The sequence below is a fragment of the Cydia amplana genome, chromosome 8, assembly GCF_948474715.1.
Source record: "Cydia amplana chromosome 8, ilCydAmpl1.1, whole genome shotgun sequence".
Lineage (NCBI taxonomy): Eukaryota > Metazoa > Arthropoda > Insecta > Lepidoptera > Tortricidae > Cydia > Cydia amplana.
This window is the reverse complement of record NC_086076.1, coordinates 5,352,690-5,378,153: the sequence shown is the minus strand read 5'-3', so window position 1 is coordinate 5,378,153 and position 25,464 is coordinate 5,352,690. Positions and strand designations below refer to the sequence as shown.

Here is a 25,464-nt window from a genome sequence, read left to right as displayed (position 1 = left end):
TCGAGCGCGGGACTTGAATCTTTGGATTTGGGGATATTATTAGAAGACAGGAAATAGTTATTTTCGATACAAGTGCGAAAAAGAGGAAATTCGAAACGAGTGGCGATAAATTAAAACACGACCGAAGGGAGTGTTTTAAATTGACACGAGTTGCGAATTACCTATTCGCACGTGTATCGAACAACGTTTTACAGTACATATGGCACATTTTACGCACTAGTGCGGAAAAGTAGCCCCATATGTACTGTAAAGTAATTTTAGCGTTTTGTAAAATTCATCCCCTAACAGGGTTAAAAAGGGGTTGAAAGTTTGTACGGGTTTCAAATTTTATTTTAAGCTAGGAACTTGAAACTTCGTAAAAAGGTATTAAATTAAAACTGCAAAAAATTTATTTCAGCGTTTTTGAAAATTCATATTTCAAGGTGGTGAAAAAGGGGTTGAAAGTTTGTATGGAGATCAGATATTTTTGTGAGTGCGGGGCTTGAATTTTTGTACAGAGGCATTTATTAGAATACAAGAAAAGTAATTTCAACGTTTTTAAAAGTACATCCCTTAAAAGGGTTAAAAAGGGGTTGAAAGTTTTTATGGGGTTCAAATTTTATTTTAAGCTAGGAACTCGAGACTTCTTAAAAGGGTATTTTATTAAAAGAGAAGAAAACTTATTTCAGCGTTTTTGAAAATTCATCTCTCAAAGTGGTGAAAAAGGGTAAAAAGTTTGTATGGAGATCAAACATTTTTGTGAGTCTTTGTAAAATGGCATTTTATTAAAATACGCGAAAAGTAAATTCAGCGTTTTTAAAATTCATCTCTTAAAGGGTCGAAAGGGGGTTGAAAGTTTGTAAAGTTGCAAACAAACTTGAAACTTCGTAAAAAGGTATTTCATCAAAAGAGAAGAAAACAAATTTCAGAGTTTTTGATAATTCATCCCCATGGTGGTGAAAAAGGGGTTGAAGATTTGTATAGAGGTCAAACATTCATTTGAGTGCGGGACTTTAATCGTTGTAAACTTTGTATATGGGCATATTATTAAAATACAAGAAAAGTAATTTCAGCGTTTGTTGGTTGAAAGTTTGAATCCATTACAAATGCTTTGAAACTTCTTAGAAAGGCATAATAGCCGATTACAAAAAAAAAGTAATTGCAACGTTTTTGGAAACTCAACCCCTAAGGGGGTTAAAAAGGGGATGAAAGTTCGTCTTGGGGTGCAAATTTTATTTTGATCTAGAAACTTGAAACTTTGCAAAAAGGTATTAAATTAAAATACAAGAAAACAAATTTCATCGTTTTTGAAAATTCATCCCCCAAGGTGGTGAAAAAGGGGTTGAAAATTTGTATGGATATCAAATATTTTTTCGAGCACGGGACTTGAATCTTTGGATTTGGGGATATTATTAGAAGACAGGAAAAGTAATTTCAGCGTTTTGTAAAATTCATCCCCTAATAGGGTTTAAAAGGGGTTGAAGTTCGTATAGCGTTCAAATTTTATTTTAAGCTAGGAACTTGAAACTTTGTTAAAAGTTATTAAATTAAAATACAAGAAAACTAATTTCAGCGTTTTTGAAAATTCATCCTGTAAGGTGGTGAAAAAGGGGTTGAAAGTTTGTATGGATATCAAATATTTTTTCGAGCGCGGGACTTGAGTCTTTGTATTTGGGGATATTATTAGAAGACAGGAAAAGTAATTTCAGTGTTTTGTAAAATTCATCCCCTAACAGGGTTAAAAAAGGGTTGAAAATTCGTATAGGGTTCAAATTTTATTTTAAGCTAAGAACTTGAAACTTTGTAAAAAGAAATATTTTTAATATGCAAGAAAACTGATTTCAGCGTTTTTGAAAATTCATCCCCTAAGGTGGTGAAAAAGGGGTTGAAAGTTTGTATGGATATCAAATATTTTTTCGAGCGCGGGACTTGAATCTTTGCATTTGGGGATATTATTAGAAGACAGGAAAAGTAATTTCAGCGTTTTGTAAAATTCATCCCCTAACAGGGTTAAAAAAGGGTTGAAAATTCGTATAGGGTTCAAATTTTATTTTAATCTAAGAACTTGAAACTTCGTAAAAAGATATATTTTTAATATGCAAGAAAACTAATTTCAGCGTTTTTGAAAATTCATCCCCTAAGGTGGTGAAAAAGGGGTTGAAAGTTTGTATGGATATCAAATATTTTTTCGAGCGCGGGACTTGAATCTTTGTATTTAGGGATATTATTAGAAGACAGGAAAAGTAATTTCAGCGTTTTGTAAAATTCATCCCCTAACAGGGTTAAAAAGGGGTTGAAAGTTTGTACGGGTTTCAAATTTTATTTTAAGCTAGGAACTTGAAACTTTGTAAAAAGGTATTAAATTAAAATACAAGAAAACTAATTTCAGCGTTTTTGAAAATTCATCCTGTAAGGTGGTGAAAAAGGGGTTGAAAGTTTGTATTGATATCAAACATTTTTTCGAGCGCGGGACTTGAATCTTTGGATTTGGGGATATTATTAGAAGACAGGAAAAGTAATTTCAGCGTTTTGTAAAATTCATCCCCTAATAGGGTTTAAAAGGGGTTGAAGTTCGTATAGCGTTCAAATTTTATTTTAAGCTAGGAACTTGAAACTTTGTTAAAAGTTATTAAATTAAAATACAAGAAAACTAATTTCAGCGTTTTTGAAAATTTATCCTGTAAGGTGGTGAAAAAGGGGTTGAAAGTTTGTATTGATATCAAACATTTTTTCGAGCGCGGGACTTGAATCTTTGGATTTGGGGATATTATTAGAAGACAGGAAAAGTAATTTTAGCGTTTTGTAAAATTCATCCCCTAACAGGGTTAAAAAGGGGTTGAAAGTTTGTACGGGTTTCAAATTTTATTTTAAGCTAGGAACTTGAAGCTTCGTAAAAAGGTATTAAATTAAAACTGCAAAAAATTTGTATTGATATCAAACATTTTTTCGAGCGCGGGACTTGAATCTTTGGATTTGGGGATATTATTAGAAGACAGGAAATAGTTATTTTCGATACAAGTGCGAAAAAGAGGAAATTCGAAACGAGTGGCGATAAATTAAAACACGACCGAAGGGAGTGTTTTAAATTGACACGAGTTGCGAATTACCTATTCGCACGTGTATCGAACAACGTTTTACAGTACATATGGCACATTTTACGCACTAGTGCGGAAAAGTAGCCCCATATATACTGTAAAGTAATTTTAGCGTTTTGTAAAATTCATCCCCTAACAGGGTTAAAAAGGGGTTGAAAGTTTGTACGGGTTTCAAATTTTATTTTAAGCTAGGAACTTGAAACTTCGTAAAAAGGTATTAAATTAAAACTGCAAAAAATTTATTTCAGCGTTTTTGAAAATTCATATTTCAAGGTGGTGAAAAAGGGGTTGAAAGTTTGTATGGAGATCAGATATTTTTGTGAGTGCGGGGCTTGAATTTTTGTACAGAGGCATTTATTAGAATACAAGAAAAGTAATTTCAACGTTTTTAAAAGTACATCCCTTAAAAGGGTTAAAAAGGGGTTGAAAGTTTTTATGGGGTTCAAATTTTATTTTAAGCTAGGAACTCGAGACTTCTTAAAAGGGTATTTTATTAAAAGAGAAGAAAACTTATTTCAGCGTTTTTGAAAATTCATCTCTCAAAGTGGTGAAAAAGGGTAAAAAGTTTGTATGGAGATCAAACATTTTTGTGAGTCTTTGTAAAATGGCATTTTATTAAAATACGCGAAAAGTAAATTCAGCGTTTTTAAAATTCATCTCTTAAAGGGTCGAAAGGGGGTTGAAAGTTTGTAAAGTTGCAAACAAACTTGAAACTTCGTAAAAAGGTATTTCATCAAAAGAGAAGAAAACAAATTTCAGAGTTTTTGATAATTCATCCCCATGGTGGTGAAAAAGGGGTTGAAGATTTGTATAGAGGTCAAACATTCATTTGAGTGCGGGACTTTAATCGTTGTAAACTTTGTATATGGGCATATTATTAAAATACAAGAAAAGTAATTTCAGCGTTTGTAAAAATTCATCCCCTAAAATGGTTAAAAAGGGGTTGAAAGTTTGTATAGGGTTCAAATTTTATTTAAAGCTAGGAACTTCAAACTTCGTAAATAGGTAGTTAAGTAGTAGGTTTTATTAAATAGAGGACATGAAAATCTTCTGGTTGAGAGGGATTATATCGAGAACAATTTTATTCAGTTAGGGGCTTGAAGCTTCGTAGGTTGTGAAAGACAAGTATCATGCGTTGTAATATTAATAATTAACAAATGATTAACCGTCTTACTGCGATCTTTTGCTGCATAATGTTCTAAGCTAATGTAGAATATATAACCACCAATATACAAATCCACGCGTACGAAGTCGCGGGCAACAGCTAGTCTTCAATACGTGAGTGACCCGTTTTTAGGGTTCCGTACCCAAAGGGTAAAAACGGGACCCTATTACTAAGACTCCGCTGTCCGTCCGTCCGTCCGTCCGTCCGTCCGTCCGTCTGTCCGTCCGTCCGTCCGTCCGTCCGTCCGTCCGTCCGTCTGTCACCAGGCTGTATCTCACGAACCGTCATAGCTAGACAGTTGAAATTTTCACAGATGATGTATTTTTGTTGCCGCTATAACAACAAATACTAAAAACAGAATAAAATAAAGATTTAAGTGGGGCTCCCAAACAAACGTGATTTTTGACCGAAGTTAAGCAACGTCGGGCGGGGTCAGTACTTGGATGGGTGACCGTTTTTTTGCTTGTTTTGCTCTATTTTTTGTTGATGGTGCGGTACCCTCCGTGCGCGAGTCCGACTCGCACTTGGCCGGTTTTTACACGACTGCCCAAACAAAAAGAGTGTATTGTTTATTAATATGTCTGTGTCTCACGGAAGTTTTGTTATTAAAAGTCATCTTCAGTTTACAGACAGTTTCGAAGCTAGTAAGCGCTGCCGGCGATTCGCTCGCGCCGTTCCTGCCCAAACTGATACCTGCCTTAGTTGGCGCGGCGGGCGAATTAGAGTCTGCCAAACTCTCGTACCTCAGCACGGCGATGGGCACTGACAGCGGCACCAGAGACCTTATCGATGACATGCGAGCCAATGCGGCTAGGCAGCACTATACTACTGATACTGTTGTCAAGGTAAATTAATGAATGAATGAAATCTTTATTTCAGGCAACTAGTAGCCCATACATAAATACCTTAAAACTAGCATACATATTATAAAAATATAAACTAAACACTAAAAATCACATTATGTTTGCGATGCAATACGTAACCTCGCAGTGTTAGGTCAGGTAAATAAACCTTATGCTTGTATAAATACGAGGTGTTTTTCAACGTTCAGTCACACTCTGTCAGCTGAATTACTAACGGGTCAACCCCGAAATTCATCAATCATAGTTAAGTGCCGTGTGTTTATAATGAATTTATGATTTACATAATCGAAAAGAAAAATATATAACCTCGAGAATGATGGTTATCCTTAAAAAACATATTTCAACGTTTAAAATTCAACTAATGCTCTTTCACAATAACAATTAAGCTGAATTGATAAACTGAATAGCATTTTATAAACTGAATACTATTAAACAGCATTATTTCAACATGGCCTAATCAATACCCTTAAAAATACGTATCATTTTCCCACAGTGCATGCCGTTCATAAACATCGAGGTGATGAAAGAGACGCTCCCCAAAATCCTGGAACTGACCAAATCGCCCCAACTCGGCACTAAAGTCGCCTGCACACACTTCATAGTGCTGGCCGCGCACTACTTGCGGAATGACATGGAGCCAGTAGCGGGGAAGATTATGAGTAACCTGCTCAATGGAGCGTTTGACAGGAACGTGACGGTTAGGAAGAACTATGCGGAGGCGTTGGGGCAGGTTTCGGCTTACGCTAAGGTAGGTTATTATTAATTATTAACCGTCCCCAAAATACTGGAACTGACCAAGTCGCCCCAACTCGGCACTAAAGTCGCCTGCACACACTTCATAGTGCTGGCCGCGCACTACTTGCGGAATATTACTATTTTAACCCTTTAACGCTCAGTGACATAATATGGTGTCAGTATAAAATCCTAACACGTCGGTTAACATGTGTTTATAAATAAATGCCTGGGTTCCGAAATGTAAAAAATAAACTGTTATATTTATATGTAAAGTCTGACCACGAATATACCTATAGGATCACGCGCCATGTTGCGGAATTTCAATCGAACTATTTTTAGATACTATACTAAACTGTTACCCTATACCATAGAGAAATATAGTAAGACAAGAGTGCTCACTCCATACATCAGTTAGACTATTAATTTCAGTGTCTACATCTAGCATCGAGTAGCGGAACTATCAGTACTGCTACTTGACAATAGATGTAGCACCGACCGGAAAGTCTTATCTCAACAGCATAAGACTTTCCGGTCGGTGCTACATCTATTGTCAAGTAGCAGTACTGATAGTTCCGCTACTCGATGCTAGATGCTAATAGTCTTTTTGATACTAAATCTGATGTATGGAGTGAGCAATCTATGTATTTTTTCTCTATGCCTATACCTACATGAGAATAACAGCGCACTCTTGACATTGATCATACTTTATACCATCCTCTATGAGAAGGTCGTCAGATAGCTGTAGCTACCACAAGTTACCCTTATTATCTAGGTAATACGATTCAATGAGAGTACGCGCGAGTGGCTGACGTATCTGTCTATTTCAGCAATCGTCAATCGACAAACTGATGAAGAAGTTAGTCGGCCTATACGAGACGAAAGAGGATGACACAGCGCGTTCGGCCATCGCGCTCACTCTCAAATCCATCGCCAAGGCCAAGATAGAACACGTCAAGGACAATGAGGCGGTCTTGGCGCCTATGGTGTTCTTGGCCATGCACGCGCCTAAGGATGATGGTAAATTGCCAGTCAAATTTGAATCAAAGGTGTTAGAAAATAGAGTTGAATTTGTTTTGTTTTAACATCGAACGAAACAACACAAAAACAACTCTGTTCCATTTCATTATGATTCAAATTTCATTGGAGGTAACTTGAGTACTAGTATTAGGACTTTGAACCCCAAGAGCTGATGAAAAGACCACACGGCACATTCACGCATTCAGTTATTGCTTCCCAAAAAATGTATCACTTTTGAGCGAGCTGTAGCATCCTTTGATTCGAGAGCGATTTAGCCGAAAAGACAGTATATAGAGCTACCTTCAATTCTTTATTGTTGGTTATATGTAGGTAATACAGATTTTCTAAAATAGTTGTGTCCTTCATTATAAGTATTATAAACTTCCTTTAAGGCGCACAATATTCTTAAACTATATGCATTACCTTAGTTAGACCTTAGTATGTATTAAGTTCAATGTTTTTGTACGCCGTTTGGTAAAATATAGTGAAACTGTACATATTATAAACTGACCACCACTGTAATTCTACCTATATTTACAAATAAAACACTTACTTACTAGACCTTGAAGGAATTTCGCTCCGTGTAAGCATGTAGGCAACCAGACATATTAATTATGAACTGTGCCTTTTAAAGCCATTTTACATTATAGTTTGAGGGCAAGATAAGTCCAACAGGGACTAGTAAATATTCTATCTTATCTATTTACTATAATCTTTAGTATGGTTAATATAAACTCCCCTCTTTGTTGTACCTTCGCCCACACCGTTAAATGTTAACCGGTGAACCTTATGCCTTTTGTAATAAGGTCCACCGATGTACAGTTAAGGTTTTCGTTGCGTGTTCCATTTCCGAAAACTTTTGGCTGTGGCGGCGATTCCAGTATTCGTTGCGGATGGCACGCCTATCGTGTCATACGCCATACGTTAAAAATATTGATGACACGCCTGTCGTGTCATCCGCATCGAAACGTTTAGAGTGTTGGTGTTTGTACAGACTCGTCGACAGTGGAGATGTTCGAGGAGATATGGACGGACCTGAGCCCGGCGCGGGCGAGCGGCATCCGCCGGCACCTGCCCGCCATCCGCGAGGAGATCGAGCGCGCGCTCAACTCCAGCAGCTGGACCAAGAAGATACAGGTGAGTGCCACACGGTGACTGTCATACAGTACAGGTGAGTGCCACACGGTGACTGTCATACAGACTGTTCGAGGAGATATGGACGGACCTGAGCCCGGCGCGGGCGAGCGGCATCCGCCGGCACCTGCCCGCCATCCGCGAGGAGATCGAGCGCGCGCTCAACTCCAGCAGCTGGACCAAGAAGATACAGGTGAGTGCCACACGGTGACTGTCATACAGTACAGGTGAGTGCCACACGGTGACTGTCATACAGACTGTTCGAGGAGATATGGACGGACCTGAGCCCGGCGCGGGCGAGCGGCATCCGCCGGCACCTGCCCGCCATCCGCGAGGAGATCGAGCGCGCGCTCAACTCCAGCAGCTGGACCAAGAAGATACAGGTGAGTGTCACACGGTGACTGTCATACAGTACAGGTGAGTGCCACACGGTGACTGTCATACAGACTGTTCGAGGAGATATGGACGGACCTGAGCCCGGCGCGGGCGAGCGGCATCCGCCGGCACCTGCCCGCCATCCGCGAGGAGATCGAGCGCGCGCTCAACTCCAGCAGCTGGACCAAGAAGATACAGGTGAGTGCCACGCGGTGACTGTCATACAGTACAGGTGAGTGCCACACGGTGACTGTCATACAGACTGTTCGAGGAGATATGGACGGACCTGAGCCCGGCGCGGGCGAGCGGCATCCGCCGGCACCTGCCCGCCATCCGCGAGGAGATCGAGCGCGCGCTCAACTCCAGCAGCTGGACCAAGAAGATACAGGTGAGTGCCACACGGTGACTGTCATACAGTACAGGTGAGTGCCACACGGTGACTGTCATACAGACTGTTCGAGGAGATATGGACGGACCTGAGCCCGGCGCGGGCGAGCGGCATCCGCCGGCACCTGCCCGCCATCCGCGAGGAGATCGAGCGCGCGCTCAACTCCAGCAGCTGGACCAAGAAGATACAGGTGAGTGCCACACGGTGACTGTCATACAGTACAGGTGAGTGCCACACGGTGACTGTCATACAGACTGTTCGAGGAGATATGGACGGACCTGAGCCCGGCGCGGGCGAGCGGCATCCGCCGGCACCTGCCCGCCATCCGCGAGGAGATCGAGCGCGCGCTCAACTCCAGCAGCTGGACCAAGAAGATACAGGTGAGTGACACACGGTGACTGTCATACAGTACAGGTGAGTACCACACGGTGACTGTCATACAGACTGTTCGAGGAGATATGGACGGACCTGAGCCCGGCGCGGGCGAGCGGCATCCGCCGGCACCTGCCCGCCATCCGCGAGGAGATCGAGCGCGCGCTCAACTCCAGCAGCTGGACCAAGAAGATACAGGTGAGTGCCACACGGTGACTGTCATACAGTACAGGTGAGTGCCACACGGTGACTGTCATACAGACTGTTCGAGGAGATATGGACGGACCTGAGCCCGGCGCGGGCGAGCGGCATCCGCCGGCACCTGCCCGCCATCCGCGAGGAGATCGAGCGCGCGCTCAACTCCAGCAGCTGGACCAAGAAGATACAGGTGAGTGCCACACGGTGACTGTCATACAGTACAGGTGAGTGCCACACGGTGACTGTCATACAGTACAGGTGAGTGCCACACGGTGACTGTCATACAGTACAGGTGAGTGCCACACGGTGACTGTCATACAGACTGTTCGAGGAGATATGGACGGACCTGAGCCCGGCGCGGGCGAGCGGCATCCGCCGGCACCTGCCCGCCATCCGCGAGGAGATCGAGCGCGCGCTCAACTCCAGCAGCTGGACCAAGAAGATACAGGTGAGTGCCACACGGTGACTGTCATACAGTACAGGTGAGTGCCACACGGTGACTGTCATACAGACTGTTCGAGGAGATATGGACGGACCTGAGCCCGGCGCGGGCGAGCGGCATCCGCCGGCACCTGCCCGCCATCCGCGAGGAGATCGAGCGCGCGCTCAACTCCAGCAGCTGGACCAAGAAGATACAGGTGAGTGCCACACGGTGACTGTCATACAGTACAGGTGAGTGCCACACGGTGACTGTCATACAGACTGTTCGAGGAGATATGGACGGACCTGAGCCCGGCGCGGGCGAGCGGCATCCGCCGGCACCTGCCCGCCATCCGCGAGGAGATCGAGCGCGCGCTCAACTCCAGCAGCTGGACCAAGAAGATACAGGTGAGTGCCACACGGTGACTGTCATACAGTACAGGTGAGTGCCACACGGTGACTGTCATACAGACTGTTCGAGGAGATATGGACGGACCTGAGCCCGGCGCGGGCGAGCGGCATCCGCCGGCACCTGCCCGCCATCCGCGAGGAGATCGAGCGCGCGCTCAACTCCAGCAGCTGGACCAAGAAGATACAGGTGAGTGCCACACGGTGACTGTCATACAGTACAGGTGAGTGCCACACGGTGACTGTCATACAGACTGTTCGAGGAGATATGGACGGACCTGAGCCCGGCGCGGGCGAGCGGCATCCGCCGGCACCTGCCCGCCATCCGCGAGGAGATCTAGCGCGCGCTCAACTCCAGCAGCTGGACCAAGAAGATACAGGTGAGTGCCACACGGTGACTGTCATACAGTACAGGTGAGTGCCACACGGTGACTGTCATACAGTACAGGTGAGTGCCACACGGTGACTGTCATACAGACTGTTCGAGGAGATATGGACGGACCTGAGCCCGGCGCGGGCGAGCGGCATCCGCCGGCACCTGCCCGCCATCCGCGAGGAGATCGAGCGCGCGCTCAACTCCAGCAGCTGGACCAAGAAGATACAGGTGAGTGCCACACGGTGACTGTCATACAGTACAGGTGAGTGCCACACGGTGACTGTCATACAGACTGTTCGAGGAGATATGGACGGACCTGAGCCCGGCGCGGGCGAGCGGCATCCGCCGGCACCTGCCCGCCATCCGCGAGGAGATCGAGCGCGCGCTCAACTCCAGCAGCTGGACCAAGAAGATACAGGTGAGTGACACACGGTGACTGTCATACAGTACAGGTGAGTGCCACACGGTGACTGTCATACAGACTGTTCGAGGAGATATGGACGGACCTGAGCCCGGCGCGGGCGAGCGGCATCCGCCGGCACCTGCCCGCCATCCGCGAGGAGATCGAGCGCGCGCTCAACTCCAGCAGCTGGACCAAGAAGATACAGGTGAGTGCCACACGGTGACTGTCATACAGTACAGGTGAGTGCCACACGGTGACTGTCATACAGACTGTTCGAGGAGATATGGACGGACCTGAGCCCGGCGCGGGCGAGCGGCATCCGCCGGCACCTGCCCGCCATCCGCGAGGAGATCGAGCGCGCGCTCAACTCCAGCAGCTGGACCAAGAAGATACAGGTGAGTGCCACACGGTGACTGTCATACAGTACAGGTGAGTGCCACACGGTGACTGTCATACAGACTGTTCGAGGAGATATGGACGGACCTGAGCCCGGCGCGGGCGAGCGGCATCCGCCGGCACCTGCCCGCCATCCGCGAGGAGATCGAGCGCGCGCTCAACTCCAGCAGCTGGACCAAGAAGATACAGGTGAGTGCCACACGGTGACTGTCATACAGTACAGGTGAGTGCCACACGGTGACTGTCATACAGACTGTTCGAGGAGATATGGACGGACCTGAGCCCGGCGCGGGCGAGCGGCATCCGCCGGCACCTGCCCGCCATCCGCGAGGAGATCGAGCGCGCGCTCAACTCCAGCAGCTGGACCAAGAAGATACAGGTGAGTGACACACGGTGACTGTCATACAGTACAGGTGAGTGCCACACGGTGACTGTCATACAGACTGTTCGAGGAGATATGGACGGACCTGAGCCCGGCGCGGGCGAGCGGCATCCGCCGGCACCTGCCCGCCATCCGCGAGGAGATCGAGCGCGCGCTCAACTCCAGCAGCTGGACCAAGAAGATACAGGTGAGTGCCACACGGTGACTGTCATACAGTACAGGTGAGTGCCACACGGTGACTGTCATACAGACTGTTCGAGGAGATATGGACGGACCTGAGCCCGGCGCGGGCGAGCGGCATCCGCCGGCACCTGCCCGCCATCCGCGAGGAGATCGAGCGCGCGCTCAACTCCAGCAGCTGGACCAAGAAGATACAGGTGAGTGCCACACGGTGACTGTCATACAGTACAGGTGAGTGCCACACGGTGACTGTCATACAGACTGTTCGAGGAGATATGGACGGACCTGAGCCCGGCGCGGGCGAGCGGCATCCGCCGGCACCTGCCCGCCATCCGCGAGGAGATCGAGCGCGCGCTCAACTCCAGCAGCTGGACCAAGAAGATACAGGTGAGTGCCACGCGGTGACTGTCATACAGCCTGGACTATCCCCATACATGTCTAACATTGTTGTAGGTACCAACCTTGGTCACAGTACACTAAGAACAGTAGTGAATCTAAGGCCGCTCGGCAAGTTATTTACCTACTCTTGCGTTGGCGCTTAGGGTTGTCACTTTTATTTTTAGTTAAATATTATTTGCGTATTATGAGTAGCACTAGGTTTATATTTATATAATATAATAAAATGTTCTCTCAATTCATAAATGAGGTATAAATTAAGGCCGGTAAGAGCAGGCAAATACGAGCGTACTCGAATGCGCGCGATCTCAGTCGCGGTACGGCCCACACTGCCGCCACCGTATTCCCCCGTATATTTTGCGAATGTGTGCGTGGCAGCGCGTGCGTACACGGCGCCCGGCGCGCACGCACACATTCAAGCCGGCAGCGGCACATTTATATGAAGATTCACTACTGTTCTTGTACTGTGCCTTGGTGCTGCGCGCGTGCTGGCAGCCTGACTGATACGGATGCCGCAGCCAGCGCGCGTCTTTTGTTTATATACAGAGTTTTCTCTGTCAATGAGGGACAAATGATTATTTATGCACATCTGTTGTAAATTGTATGTGTAAATGTCGTTATTTGTATATTGTGTTTTTCCGTGTCATTGTGTATGACTGTAGTGTTCTAGGATATTAGCAGGAATATACATAAAGATGAACAGCATTCAGGACAATAACCATTTATTCATTGACGTATCATTCGAACTGACTGTAGATTGTATTATATACTGTACGGCCAAAGTTTTTCGCGTTACATTCACCATCGGCGGCGCGACAGCGTACAATTATTGGTCTGCCGTCCAGACCAGACCGAAGCTTTAACAAGGTATTACGCGGAGGTGGCTGAGCAGATCATTTTCACCTCAGCTACAAAACATGGTACCAGATTTATTTTATTATGGTTCCAAACAATAGCATGATACAGCTTAACATTTAATACTTTATATATCCTCAGGCCGCGAACGCAGTAAAGACGATATGCAAAGATCTGCCGGACGGCTTAGGCGACCAGCGGGAACAGTTGATCCGGTCGCTGTTAGCGGCCGTCCACGGGAAGACCTTCGACGGGAAACAGCACATGATACAAGCGCTCGCCGAGTGCTGCAGGTCAGTTTAAACTTTGTATATTATCTGGCAGTTCATAAACCTTATTTCAAAGACATAAGGTTCACAGTCTAGAGTATTATATGGCGATATGTAAAGACCTCCCACGGCTTAGGCGACCAGCGGGAACAGTTGATCCGGTCGCTGTTAGCGGCCGTCCACGGGAAGACCTTCGACGGGAAACAGCACATGATACAAGCGCTCGCCGAGTGCTGCAGGTCAGTTTAAACTTTGTATATTATCTGGCAGTTCATAAACCTTATTTCAAATACATAAGGTTCACCGTTGATTAGTCTAGAGTGTTATATGGCGATATGTACCTCCCACGGCTAAGGCGACCAGCGGGAACAGTTGATCCGGTCGCTGTTAGCGGCCGTCCACGGGAAGACCTTCGACGGGAAACAGCACATGATACAAGCGCTCGCCGAGTGCTGCAGGTCAGTTTGAACCTTGTGTGTTATCTGACAGTTCATAAACCTTATTTCAAAGACATATGGTTCACTGTTGGTTAGTCTAGAGTGTTATATGGCGATATGTACCTCCCACGGCTAAGGCGACCAACGGGAACAGTTGATCCGGTCGCTGTTAGCGGCCGTCCACGGGAAGACCTTCGACGGGAAACAGCACATGATACAAGCGCTCGCCGAGTGCTGCAGGTCAGTTTGAACCTTGTGTATCATCGTTCATACTGTTATTAAGTCATAAGCACAGAATAAATATTAGTACATACTAGGTACAGAAGATTCACTCTCTAACATAACGCATCTATTACGACAGATATGACCGCTAGGTGGCGCAAACGCGAGCAGGCGTCCGTTCCGTAGCGGTGCGCGGCAACTACTATGGCTAGACACCAATATTGGTGTGGGCCGCGTGTACTTATAGGTACTTGTAGCGACGCGACGAAATCGCGGAGTGAGCCACGCCTGTCATAAGCGTTGGTTTTGAACCTGTAGTAAGGTTGCAATTAAGAAATTCAAACGTTACAACTACAGGTGTTCCATAAGTAGATGAAAATCTGTACGGATATGATGGTCGTTCTTGTCTACGTGACAGCGTGATAAAACGGTGTCCGTCACTTTCTTTCCCACGGTGTTAAACAGTGACAGTTATTTTATCACGTGGATAAAGATGGATAAAGCTATCCATAATAGGCTGGCTGGAAAGCACTGGCCTCTAATTTTCAGACTTTAAGTGCGAATTGTGAGAAGGTTTTTAAATATCCAGACACCTTTGATTGTGTCCTGACTAGTGGGGTATTATTAAGTTGAATTTGTTAGTGTAGGTACTCACTGTAATATTGATTACCTCCGCGATTAACTACGCTAATCATCATACCCCGGCCGGCGAGAGCAAAAATGCGTCTGCTCCTAGTGCTTAATTAAATATCGACTATTCTATCGACATATGGATGTCGATAGAATAGTCGACTTTTAATTAAGCACAATTTTTTTTTTAAACTGAGCCATTAGTATTTGTTATTTATTTCAACTTGATACCTCCACGCGTTTCTAAGAATAACCCTAAAACAATTTTAAACTGAATAAATACAAACACTTGGTTTTAATTTTGTTTACAACAATAATTAATACTTCTGCATATCATAACGGTGGTCCAGTACATCGTGTTGTTTTTATCGACATCGACCAAAGTGTGTGTCCTCGCACTATTAAGCTGTCAACGCATTTTTGCTCTCGCCGGCCGGGGTATGCTAATCATACACCACCTATAACCACCATACACACGCCACCATATCACTAAACATCTCACAGTGGTGAATTACATAGAGAAACTGAAGTTAGCATGTGTATTTCGTGAAATCGCTCTAAGAGCTACCGTATAATGTCACAATATCATTAAACCAATTTTCTTATCTAACTTGTCAATATCTTCCAGCGTGAAAGACGGCGAGGCGCCTATATCCCAAGCGCTTGCATCTGAATGCATCAACGCGCTTCTAGTTGAAGCCAGGAAGCAAGAAATGGTGTACAAGAAACACGCCATCGCCGCGCTAGGAGAGGCGCTCAGCGCCATCGAGACGGACCATTTCAATCAAGTCTATGAGATCGTCAAAGTCATACTATCCAAGGTAAATTTTAGAGCAAGGTTCTTAAAGCCTGGTTTAATTTTAACTAGCGTCCCGCCCCGGCTTCGCACGGGTTAATTATACATAAATCTTCCTCTTGAATCACTCTATCTATTTAAAAAAACCGCATCAAAATTGAGTAGTAAAGATCTAAGCATACATACAGACAGACAGACAGGAAAGCGACTTTGTTTTATACTGTGTAGTGATGCACTAAACATCTAAGAAATGGTGAGTCTAAACCTCTTATTCATAAACGCGCTACAAACCTCAATTAGCTTAATAATCGGTTGTTTTTCTGTCATTTTGACTTATGTATTTGTAAGATAGGGATAACACATAATTTAAAGCTTTGGATTCCTCCGAAAACGGGGCCGTCATATTACGGCCGCTATATAGCGTTGACTGACGTCACTAGAACGTTGTCTATGTAAACAAGATGGCGCGGTTTCCTAGACGGCGTTACGTTACGTTGATTGTCAACGTAACGTAAGATGACGGCCGTCATGACCTTGTCGATAGTTTCGTGAACGTTTTATTAGATAGCGGTGACGCCATTTTGAATAAATGACACGAGATTTGAATAAATGATTCCGTACTACGATTATTTTCCTCTTCTGATGATATTTCATCCTCCAAGTAAATTATAGATGATCAAGCAAATCTTGTCAGTAGGAAAAGGCGCGAAATTCAAATTTTCTATGGGACGTTATCCCATCGCGCCTACATTTTTCAAATTTGCCGCTTTGACTTTGGTGGATGACGGTGTGTTATGACGCCGTGGTACTTTCCACATGTCGCCACCGTAAAGACGGCCGTCTTTTGCTGCCGCTATATGACGGCCGTCATATGACGGCACCGTTTTCGGAGGAATCCAAAGCTTTACTAAATCAGGCCCGTAAAGTTTTATGAAGGGGGTTAGGCTCTACCGTTAATTTTAGAGACTATCTTGTAACTTAAATTAGAAAGTTCAACTTGAAATGTAAACAAGGGTGCTGACGCCTAGAGTCATGATTTATTCTTGAATCTAGTATTTTAACTGGATCGGGCATGAGGGGTGGGGGGAAATGACCGAACGGGATAGTCTTATATGTATCTTTCAGTAGGAGTAGCAGCGAAAGCGCTATTATTGTTTGTCCTTGTCCACAGTCTCACATGTTTTTTTATTCCCCACCGTAAATTAGTCTGGATTATGGTGGCCATAAATAAATTCGACCAATCATAGTGTCGCATTGCGTATGTTTTGTCCCTCACGGAGGCACGCGTATACCACTTCTATAGGATCCTACCTTCTATGCCTAGAGTTAATGCACGTCCCAAAGAACAAGTTACAATACTTCAATTGAACGGATTTTCATGCGGTTTTCACCTATCAATAGACTTGAGGAAGGTTTAGGTGTATAAAACCCGTGCAAAGCCGGGGCGGGTCACTAGTCATTCATAAATTTTGATTATTCATTGTATAAAAGTGACGCCACATTACAAAAAATAATGTTATTCACATAATAAAAAGTTAGTCAAAGGACCGTCTCATTTGAAACTATCTGACTATCTTTGTCTTACACTAGTACTAGCAGCCAAAAGAAAAGTATGAGTATGGTTTTTTGTGTTCCTATTTACTGACATATTGGTTTGACCAACTACATAATATATTTTAGGACGAGTTATCAATGGGCAAGGAATCGGACGAGGAGGATAACGGAGGCGCGCGCTTGCGACGCGAGCAACTCGGCGCATTAAAGGAGACTGCATATGAACTGCTTGGCAAGGCGTGGCCTAAGGACGCCGCCACACAAGGTAAACAGAAAGAAACTGCAATTCCAACGTGAAATCATTCAAGGTCATATTACCACCTTCACACATTCACTGCCACCCAGTTAGGGTTTGCAATCCGGATTCGAAATGTATGAAATTATCCGGATCTGGATGCGTGGATATTCCCATATATTTCGGATCCGTCGTGCAAACCCTACACCCAGCCAAACAAGACATCCGGGCCATGCCACAAAAATTCATATAAAGCTGCAGTACCACGATCCCGACTATCGGGTCGTCCGGCCTGTGGAAAAATCATAAAATACCCGATAGTCGGGTTTTCCGCACTGAATGTGTTAATGAGATGGTCCGATCTTATTTATATGGAATATCTTGTCCTATTTTTTTTTTACAGAAAAATACCAAGACGTATTCTTCGAACACTGCGCGACCTCATACCCCATGAGTTCACGCCCCACTCAACTGTCTATTCTCGCGGCCGCCACGCGAGTTGTCGAAAGACTGGTCGTGCTTAATGCAGAGCCTATGGACACGGACAACGTGTCCGACGGTAGGAGCAAGGCTATAAGCAGCGTCGTTGGACATGCGGCCGCCATTATTGATCACACGTTGAGTAAGTAACAGTTCACACACAGTTGGCTATCCTCTCGTTGTAAACTGGTCGTGCTTAATGCAGAGCCTATGGACACGGACAACGTGTCCGACGGTAGGAGCAAGGCTATAGGCAGCGTCGTTGGACATGCGGCCGCCATTATTGATTACACGTTGAGTAAGTAACAGTTCACACACAGTTGGCTATCCTCTCGTTGTAGACTGGTCGTGCTTAATGCAGAGCCTATGGACACGGACAACGTGTCCGACGGTAGGAGCAAGGCTATAGGCAGCGTCGTTGGACATGCGGCCGCCATTATTGATTACACGTTGAGTAAGTAACAGTTCACACACAGTTGGCTATCCTCTCGTTGTAGACTGGTCGTGCTTAATGCAGAGCCTATGGACACGGACAACGTGTCCGACGGTAGGAGCAAGGCTATAAGCAGCGTCGTTGGACATGCGGCCGCCATTATTGATTATACGTTGAGTAAGTAACAGTTCACACACAGTTGGTTATCCTCTCGTAGACTGGTCGTGCTTAATGCAGAGCCTATGGACACGGACAACGTGTCCGACGGTAGGAGCAAGGCTATAAGCAGCGTCGTTGGACATGCGGCCGCCATTATTGATTATACGTTGAGTAAGTAACAGTTCACACACAGTTGGTTATCCTCTCGTAGACTGGTCGTGCTTAATGCAGAGCCTATGGACACGGACAACGTGTCCGACGGTAGGAGCAAGGCTATAAGCAGCGTCGTTGGACATGCGGCCGCCATTATTGATTATACGTTGAGTAAGTAACAGTTCACACACAGTTGGTTATCCTCTCGTAGACTGGTCGTGCTTAATGCAGAGCCTATGGACACGGACAACGTGTCCGACGGTAGGAGCAAGGCTATAAGCAGCGTCGTTGGACATGCGGCCGCCATTATTGATTATACGTTGAGTAAGTAACAGTTCACACACAGTTGGTTATCCTCTCGTAGACTGGTCGTGCTTAATGCAGAGCCTATGGACACGGACAACGTGTCCGACGGTAGGAGCAAGGCTATAAGCAGCGTCGTTGGACATGCGGCCGCCATTATTGATTATACGTTGAGTAAGTAACAGTTCACACACAGTTGGTTATCCTCTCGTAGACTGGTCGTGCTTAATGCAGAGCCTATGGACACGGACAACGTGTCCGACGGTAGGAGCAAGGCTATAAGCAGCGTCGTTGGACATGCGGCCGCCATTATTGATTATACGTTGAGTAAGTAACAGTTCACACACAGTTGGTTATCCTCTCGTAGACTGGTCGTGCTTAATGCAGAGCCTATGGACACGGACAACGTGTCCGACGGTAGGAGCAAGGCTATAAGCAGCGTCGTTGGACATGCGGCCGCCATTATTGATTATACGTTGAGTAAGTAACAGTTCACACACAGTTGGTTATCCTCTCGTAGACTGGTCGTGCTTAATGCAGAGCCTATGGACACGGACAACGTGTCCGACGGTAGGAGCAAGGCTATAAGCAGCGTCGTTGGACATGCGGCCGCCATTATTGATTATACGTTGAGTAAGTAACAGTTCACACACAGTTGGTTATCCTCTCGTAGACTGGTCGTGTTTAATGCAGAGCCTATGGACACGGACAACGTGTCCGACGGTAGGAGCAAGGCTATAGGCAGCGTCGTTGGACATGCGGCCGCCATTATTGATCACACGTTGAGTAAGTAACAGTTCACGCACAGTTGGTTATCCTCTCGTTGTAGACTGGTCGTGCTTAATGCAGAGCCTATGGACACGGACGTGTCCGACAGTAGGAGCAAGGCTATAAGCAGCGTCGTTGGACATGCGGCCGCCATTATTGATTATACGTTGAGTAAGTAACAGTTCACACACAGTTGGCTATCCTCTCGTTGTAGACTGGTCGTGCTTAATGCAGAGCCTATTGACACGGACAACGTGTCCGACGGTAGGAGCAAGGCTATAAGCAGCGTCGTTGGACATGCGGCCGCCATTATTGATTACACGTTGAGTAAGTAACAGTTCACACACAGTTGGCTATCCTCTCGTTGTAGACTGGTCGTGTTTAATGCAGAGCCTATGGACACGGACGTGTCCGACAGTAGGAGCAAGGCTATAAGCAGCGTCGTTGGACATGCGGCCGCCATTATTGATTATACGTTGAGTAAGTAACAGTTCACACACAGTTGGCTATCCTCTCGTTGTAGACTGGTCGTGCTTAATGCAGAGCCTATTGACACGGACAACGTGTCCGACGGTAGGAGCAAGGCTATAAGCAGCGTCGTTGGACATGCGGCCGCCATTATTGATTACACGTTGAGTAAGTAACAGTTCACACACAGTTGGCTATCCTGTCGTTGTAGACTGGTCGTGTTTAATGCAGAGCCTATGGACACGGACGTGTCCGACAGTAGGAGCAAGGCTATAAGCAGCGTCGTTGGACATGCGGCCGCCATTATTGATTATACGTTGAGTAAGTAACAGTTCACACACAGTTGGCTATCCTCTCGTTGTAGACTGGTCGTGTTTAATGCAGAGCCTATTGACACGGACAACGTGTCCGACAGTAGGAGCAAGGCTATAAGCAGCGTCGTTGGACATGCGGCCGCCATTATTGATTACACGTTGAGTAAGTAACAGTTGAGACTTACTATTCTCCAGGTTGTAGAGACTGATAGTAGGAGCAAGGCATCGTAGTCGGCCATGAGGGCGCCATCATCAACCATTCATTTTCTAATTATTCTGGATAAAGGAATAAATAAATAAGTGCCATGTCTCATGACAAAAACTTGTTACATTATGTTTTATCTCGTTGCAATGTTGTGATGCGTGAATTAATATCACAATTGTGTTCTTGCAGAAAACAGCAATCAAGTGAGGCACAGGCGAGACGCGTTGAATCTCATGGAAGTACTAGTCAAAAAGCTCAAAGGTTAGAATTAACCTTATTTAACAGTTACTAGCGACCCGCCCCGGCTTCGCGCGGGTTAACAAATTATACATAAACCTTCTTCTTGAATCACTCTATCTATTAAAAAAAACCGCATCAAAATCCGTTACGTAGTTTTAAAGATCTAAGCATACAGACAGACAGCGGGAAGCGACTTTGTTTTATACTATGTAGTGATACTTGGTCAAGCAGATCTTGTCAGTAGAAAAAGGCGACAAATTTGAAAAATGTAGGAGCGAAGGTGTATCGTCCCATAGAAAATTTGAATTTCGCGCCTTTTTTTTACTTCTTTTTTCACCTTTTTATAAGATTTGCTTGACCAGCTATAAGTAATCTTTACCGCTGTCATCGAAATTTAAGCCAGTATGACTTTTAGAAATTTCTGAATCGTAAAGCAAGTTTCGTATTTCCAATGTTCGACCTTGCACAGATGTATGAAGGTTGAATTAACTATTATTCGTTCGCTTTACACATATTCCTATTTTTCAGATTTAAACAAAATTGAGGAACTGGCGAAACTGAGCAGTATTTACAACTTGTATTCAAAAGATCTATCGAAGGACGCTTCACATGAAATACGGGCAAAAGTTGATAACATTAAAGTGTACTTGAAATAAACTTGTATGATAAATGTAATAAAACAAATTCTGTAAATTTAATGTCTTTTTGTTACAGTAACAAATAGGTAATGTAATTTTATTAAATTATCTTATACAACAGTTATCACATCAGAATATATTAAAATTATTAATTTAATTAAGAATATTAGTATACTACTGGACAATTAATATATTTGGAGTACATAATAACGTGTTGATTTTGAACTTATCCCTAAGTTTCTATCTAGCGGGTTTAGATTTTAGCGCCTATTTTACTAACCTTCGGTGATTAAAAATGACATGGCTATGAAAGAAAGTTGATATTTATATTATTGTTGGTAAATAGGTACTTTAGTTTAAAATATTCCAGTAGTATAATTAAACATTCATGAACTAACCCCACAAATTAATTAATCTAATTTTGCTAATTATTAATGGGCTGATTAAAAGGGTTTCATGTTGAAATGAAATATTGAACAAAAACATATGACCTTATTTTAGGTATGAATCAGTGTCAGTCGTAAAATATGGCATGACGTGGTCTTAAACGTCAATGAAATTGCAATGTACAGTCAGCAGCAGAAGTTGCTAAGCGGGCCAGGCGTTCAAAATGATCTTGACGCGACTTTATTGTTAAGAGAATAAGAGCGTGTCAAGGTAATTTTGAACACCTCGCCCGCTTAGCAACTTCTGCTGCTGACTGTACAACTATGAAATAGGGTGAAAACCAAAATTATAGTTCGTTTTTTTTTGCATTAGAAAGAAGGTAAGCAATCTTGACATGTCTTTTAATTGAAAAACGCTATTTAATAATCAGTAACTTATGAAAGCAGAAGAATATAAATGATCGTATTAGATTCACAATTGTGACATATTAGCCGTGACTTATTTTTAAAACATGTTTTTCAATTAAAAGACACATCAAGATTGTTTACCTTTTTTCTAATGCTAAAAAAAACGAACTATAGTGAGTTTTGGTTGTCACCTGACAAAATTAAGCGGTACGTATGTCCGTTGTCATATGCGCTGCTAATAAATATAAAATTCAACAGTGCCGATTCTACGTATCAACGCAAATATGATGATGCTACCAGTGCTATTACATATGTTAACAATGATACAAGCTGCACTACGTACTAATCTCTCAATGTTTTAAGTCGGTTGGGTCGTGATTTAGGTAATCTTAAGAATGGCATGTTCTCCGCGGTACGAAGGCTTGGTTGCTGAACCTTTCAATTATTTGTATATAAAATGGTGCATCTAGAATGTTGCTGTTTACGCTAAAAGATGAATAAATTAAATACAAGATTTACGAATTCCTCTATGCGTGTTAGATGTATCACACAAAAATTAACCTTAAGTAATAAAAGACAAACTGCCATTTGCTGATACCAAGTCGGTATTTGCTATTGCTGAATGAATGAGTCTCTTGATTTATGGGTCATTTTTAGGGTTCCGTACCCAAAGGGTAAAAAACCCTATTACTAAGACTTCGCTGTCCGTCCGTCCGTCCGTCACCAGGCTGTATCTCATGAACCGCGATAGCTAGACAGTTGAAATTTTCACAAATGATGTATCTCTGTTGCCGCTATAACAACAAATACGCTATAACAATAATAAAATAGAATAAAATAAATATTTAAGGCGGGCTCCCATACAACAAACACGATTTTTTGCTCTATTTTTTGTTGATGGTGCGGAACCCTCCGTGCGCGAGTCCGACTCGCACTTGGTCGGTTTTTTTAGTTAGATTTTCAACCAAACTACAATCAAACTAGATTTTCTGTAATAAATGAAATAATCACTGCCTCGTCTCAACTCTCTTATGGCATTGTCATTGACGCCCGCCTGGCGTATGAAAGATACGGTTGTATGTATTCGCTTCCTTTAAGTCTCGGTAGCTCACATGGTATCCCTGAATCGCGATTTTAAGCCAAATGAGACACATTAAAGTGAGGCCCAAGTATTTAACTATATTAATTTTAAGCAAGTGTCCAAAACATCTCACAAAAACGGTTACAGAAAACATAATAGCCCGTGTATCTACATAACTCGTCTTCAACAGTTTCTCGTTATTAATTGACGTTAACTTCAGGCATTAAGGATCCACTATCATCTCCTAAGTTTTCACTGTCTATGATAAATACGCATTTTATTATATAACTAGTTATAAAACGTATAAAAAACAGGATAACACAAAAATTATTCATTTAAATTTGTTATTATTTTAAGAATCTCTTCTCACCAACTGCCTTGAGACATTAAAATATCTAATAATTTCACTAAAATACCTAAAGATATACTATTTTGCCCACGGTTTATACTATATAATATGTAATTAAAAATTAATTGCGCAATAATACGGTAAAAGATTCTATGCCTGTTACGGTTGTTAACCGTGTTTATCTAATTGACGTACTTACATAACGACGGGCTAACAGTTTCTAACGTTTCTAACATTAATTACAATGGGTATTGTATGCACCTATAATTTATAAGCATTGTCAAGCCGCACGCTGGTGTGCATAATTTTGTCAACATACCGTCTCGTGTATATTTTTGAAATGAACTTTGTTCATATTATATTACCCAGGTCTTCACATTAATCAATCAACTAAATTACCCTATACCTCAAAAATATAAAAGTATGAAAAGTCAAAAAGCACTGGGACTTCGATTTTTACGTTGTTTATGGGCATTTTCACTGAACTGTGCACCTTTAACGGTCGGTTAGCAATCGTTACAAAGCTGACGGTCAATGTCAGATCCCATACATTTTGTCAGGAATGTGACGGTTAGACGTTAAAACTGAAACACGACTTAAGTCGCGCTTTAACCGCCGTAATATCTTATATATAAGATATTACATATCCAGCTCATTTCGCCACAGTCTGATAAATAAGACAAAGATCTGATTTGGTTTTTACAGCACATTTATAACTCCCGTAACTATGCCAACCTTACTCTGCGTGGTACAATTACTGTCGGTGGCGACACGAGCACGCTCGATCAAAAATTGCTGGCGGTTAAAAGGTTAAGGTGTACAGTTAAGTGAAAATGATCTTATGCCTTAACTTGAGGGTTTAATGAGCAATAACTAAAATTTACCTAAAATAATTGGAATATATTAAATGATTCACTACGACTAATTCTAATAAAACTATTACAATAGACAAAAGCAAGTACTTTTCTTGTACAAAAAATAAATCTCTTATATGACTCAAGCATCCACATTTATTAACACAATAATAATATGTATTACAACCAATACTATACTGTAGAATAATTTACTGTACAACTTACTACGAGTTTTCATAAAGAAACATTAATCAAATTTGGCTTGAATTTAGGCTTAAATTCTAGCCTGCATTTTAGGCTGTCTTGGAATTAAAAGAATTTGAAGTCGAAACACATGACTGTATTTGCCCAAAATTTGCATTTCTTTCCAATATCTCAAAAGCAAAATGTCAGCAATATTTGCAAAATACAATAACCAACTATGTTATGGTCGTACATTAATAATGGTAAATCGTTACCATAGTGTTGGTTTATTCTCAATTTAGCTTTTTGTAATTCAACACTAATACTGAAACCATTGACGTAAAACTGAACTGAAACCAATAAGAATGGTGCATGAATGGGGCCAATACAGCGGTGTGACACCGCCAACGCGATTGGTTGATGAGTTCGCATCACGCGCGCGATTGGTAGTTGCGTTAGACTGCACGATTGGCTCGAATTCGTGAGTGACGCCGCTGAACTAGTACAATTTTTAGTGCCCATAAGGTCCGTCCCGAGATATACGTCAATGACTGAAACCACGTATAGTGCTATAATCCGTATACACACTAATCCAACTGTTACAATAGAGTACAACAATTCTGTACGCCGTCAATTTACAACATGCCTCAAAAGTATTTTACAAAAACCCGTTCTATATTGCCACAGACAAGACATCCTCTAAACTGAGCATAGTAATGCTACCCCCTCTGCCACTCATACGGTAGTTTTACTCCATCTTCG

General features: G+C 43.4%; 1 protein-coding gene across 1 annotated transcript in view; it reads left to right on the top strand.

Moving 5' to 3' along the window:
* LOC134650320 (proteasome-associated protein ECM29 homolog) overlaps nucleotides 1-25,464 on the top strand; it is a 295,370-nt gene that overhangs the window by 37,497 nt on the left and 232,409 nt on the right. The window contains exons 29-38 of the mRNA XM_063505281.1: nucleotides 4,862-5,084; nucleotides 5,596-5,850; nucleotides 6,665-6,854; nucleotides 7,849-7,991; nucleotides 13,279-13,430; nucleotides 15,324-15,516; nucleotides 17,172-17,310; nucleotides 17,684-17,902; nucleotides 20,753-20,824; nucleotides 21,332-21,491. Of these exons, the coding sequence (XP_063361351.1) occupies nucleotides 4,862-5,084; nucleotides 5,596-5,850; nucleotides 6,665-6,854; nucleotides 7,849-7,991; nucleotides 13,279-13,430; nucleotides 15,324-15,516; nucleotides 17,172-17,310; nucleotides 17,684-17,902; nucleotides 20,753-20,824; nucleotides 21,332-21,459 (1,714 nt within the window). The 3' untranslated portion in view covers nucleotides 21,460-21,491. The remainder of the gene's footprint in view (nucleotides 1-4,861; nucleotides 5,085-5,595; nucleotides 5,851-6,664; nucleotides 6,855-7,848; nucleotides 7,992-13,278; nucleotides 13,431-15,323; nucleotides 15,517-17,171; nucleotides 17,311-17,683; nucleotides 17,903-20,752; nucleotides 20,825-21,331; nucleotides 21,492-25,464) is intronic.